This window comes from Myotis davidii, unplaced genomic scaffold, assembly GCF_000327345.1.
Source record: "Myotis davidii unplaced genomic scaffold, ASM32734v1 scaffold81, whole genome shotgun sequence".
Classification (NCBI taxonomy): Eukaryota; Metazoa; Chordata; class Mammalia; order Chiroptera; family Vespertilionidae; genus Myotis; species Myotis davidii.
In genome coordinates this window covers 1,509,673-1,512,628 of record NW_006291554.1, presented here as the reverse complement: position 1 = coordinate 1,512,628, position 2,956 = coordinate 1,509,673, and the positions used below count along the sequence as shown (strand labels likewise).

Here is a 2,956-nt window from a genome sequence, read left to right as displayed (position 1 = left end):
CCTAAACCTAGGTCTTCTGATTCTAAATCCAGTGCTCATCTTCTATTATCCTCAAACAGCAGGCTCTCGCTCACCCAACTCCATGTCTGACATGTCTCAATCATATTGTCCATACAGACTTTCTGCAGCAGTGATTCTATTTTTAAAATGTATAATATACACGTTTTCAGAAACTTCCCCTTTTTAATACAAAGATATTTTTGCTACCGCTTAAAACATCATTACATCCCATAAGACATAAATCCAATTTCCTCAGTGTCCTCAATTGCTCCAACGTCTCTTACTGGGTCATAACGAATGGTCTGGAACAGAGTACAGTGGGGCCTTGACTTATGAGTTTAATTCATTCCGTGACCGAGCTCGTAACTCAAATTACTCGTATGTCAAATCATTAAAGTGAACGAGTGAGACATGTGATGCTGGGCTGATGTTGTGGCGTTCACTGTGACGTTTGCTGCGCCAACTAGCGGTGGGGTATCTGAAGCTGGCTCGTAACCCGAATTTTAGCTCGCAACTCAAAGCAAAAAATTGGTAGAGACAGCTCGTAACTCGAAAAACCCATTAGTCGGGACACTCGTAAGTCAAGGCCCCACTGTATACTTTAACTAGAATTTGGTTTGATTTTCTATTCTTGAAAATCTACAATAACCTTCTTTCACATGCAACTCACTTGAATATAATAGAGGAAATCACAAATTCTTTTAAGAACCATATATTGCCATTTCTCCAACAGTTACTAAAATAGGCAGGAATTCTATTCCATTTTACATATGACACTACATTTTCTGAATCTCTAACTTGGACTCAGCTCATTGGCATTTTGAAGCCAAGAGAATTCTTCCATGGTATGGATTTTTTGTTGAAGATGAAGGGTTGAAGTTTGAGAGAATTCTTTGTCAGACTCATCACATTCACAGAGGTTTTCAACTGTATGAACTTTCTGATGCACAGAAAGATTTTTTCGTTGCCTAAAAACTTTGTTACAATCATTACACCCATATGGTTTCTCCCCTGTGTGGATTCTCTGGTGGCCAACTAAATTCCTCTTAGAAGTAAAAGATTTTCTACACTTTTCACACTCATATGGTTTTTCCCCAGTGTGCATTCTCTGATGTACAACAAGGTTTTTATTCTGACTGAAGTCTTTTCCACACTCATTACATTTATAAGGTTTCTCTCCAGTGTGGATTCTCTGATGGACCATTAGATTTCTACTAGAGGTGAGGACTTTTCTGCATATATGACATTCGTAGGTTTTTTCCCCACTGTGAATTCTTTGATGTTCAATAAGGTTTCTGTTGTAAGTAAAGCCTTTCCCACACTCATTGCATGCATAGGGTTTCTCACCAGTGTGGATCCTTTGATGGGCTATAAGGTTTGAGCGGTAACTAAAGACTTTCCCACAGTCACTGCATTTATAAGATTTTTCCCTTGTGTGAATCCTCTGATGTCCAATGAGGCTTTTCTTCAGAATGAAGCATTTGCCACACTCATTACACTCATAGGGTTTCTCACCACTATGGATTCTCTTATGTTCAATGAGATTTCTGTTAGAACTGAAAGCTCTTCCACACTCGCGGCATTCAAAGGGTTTCTCCCCAGTGTGGATTCTCCGATGTACCAACAGGCTTGAATTGTAACTGAAAGCCTTCCCACAATCCTCACATTTGTAGGCTTTTTCCTGTGTATGAAGTTTCTGATGGACCATGAAACTCTTGCTCATAATGAAGGTTTTCCCACACTCTCGACATTCATAGGGCTTCTCCCCACTGTGGAGTCTCTCGTGGTCAATCAGGTTTCTGTTAGAACCAAAGACCTTGCCACAATCTTTACATTCATAAAGATTCTCTCCAGTGTGAAACCTCTGATGTAAAATGAGGCTTTTCTTGAGAATGAAAACTTTCCCACATTCATTACATTCATAGGGCTTCTCCCCATTGTGGAGTCTCTGGTGGTCAAAAAGGTAAGCACTCTGAGTGAAGGCTTTCCCACAGTCAGTACATTTATAAGGCTTCTCTCTGCTATGCATCCTCTTATGGTCAATGAGGTTTGACTTAGAATTGAAAACCTTCCCACATTTTTTACAACCAAAGGTCTTCTTTTCTGTGTGTACTCTCTGGTGTAAAAGGAGGCTTTTGCTTCGAATGAAAACTTTTCCACATTCTTTACATTTGTATGGGTTCTCTGCACTGTGCAGTCGCTGGTGGTCAACAAGGTAAGTGGTTTGAGCAAATGTTTTTCCACATTCATCACATTTATAGGGTTTTTCCCCAGAGTGGATTCTCTGGTGCAGAATGAGGCTCTTCTTCAGGATGAAAGCTTTCTGACACTTGTTACATTTATAAGGTTCTTCCCCTTTGTGGAGCCTCTGGTGGTCAATGAGGTAAGCATTCTGAGAGAAAACTTTTCCACATTCATTACATTTATAAGGTCTCTCCCCAGAGTGGCGCCTCAGGTGTATAATAAGGCCCGAGTGCCTATAGAAGCCCTTTCCACATTCCTTACATTTATAAGGTTTTTCCCCAGTGTGGATTCTCTGATGGTTTAGAAGGTAAGCACTTTGAGAGAAGGCTTTCCCACATTCATTACACTTATAAGGTTTCTCCCCAGAATGGTTCCGTAAATGCATTAAAAGGCTTGAACGCTGAATAAAGCCTTTTCCACACTCCTTACATTTATGAGGTTTCTCACCCGTGTGGATTCTCCGGTGGTTTATAAGATGGGAGATTTTACTGAAATGTTTACAACACATGTCACATTTATAAAACTTCTTTCCTTCAGTACCCATTAAACTTTCAGAAAGAGCTGAATCTGAAGTCAAGCTTTCTCCAAATTCTTTCCACTTCCGGCCTCGTTTTTCTGGTGGAGTCCTTTTCTTCTTGTCTCGCTCATAGAGAGAACATTTCTTCGATGTATCTCTTTCACTTGTTTCATTTCCCCACTGACTTGCCGAAAC

At 40.2% G+C, this 2,956-nt stretch overlaps 1 protein-coding gene across 1 annotated transcript in view; it reads right to left on the bottom strand.

The window, feature by feature from the left end:
- Positions 1-472: 472 nt before the first annotated feature.
- The window catches only part of ZNF197 (zinc finger protein 197), a 10,152-nt gene continuing 7,668 nt past the window's right edge, over positions 473-2,956 (bottom strand). The window contains exon 5 of the mRNA XM_006765082.2: positions 473-2,956. This exon is cut by the window's right edge and continues 158 nt beyond it. Within this exon, the coding sequence (XP_006765145.2) occupies positions 794-2,956 (2,163 nt within the window). The 3' untranslated portion in view covers positions 473-793.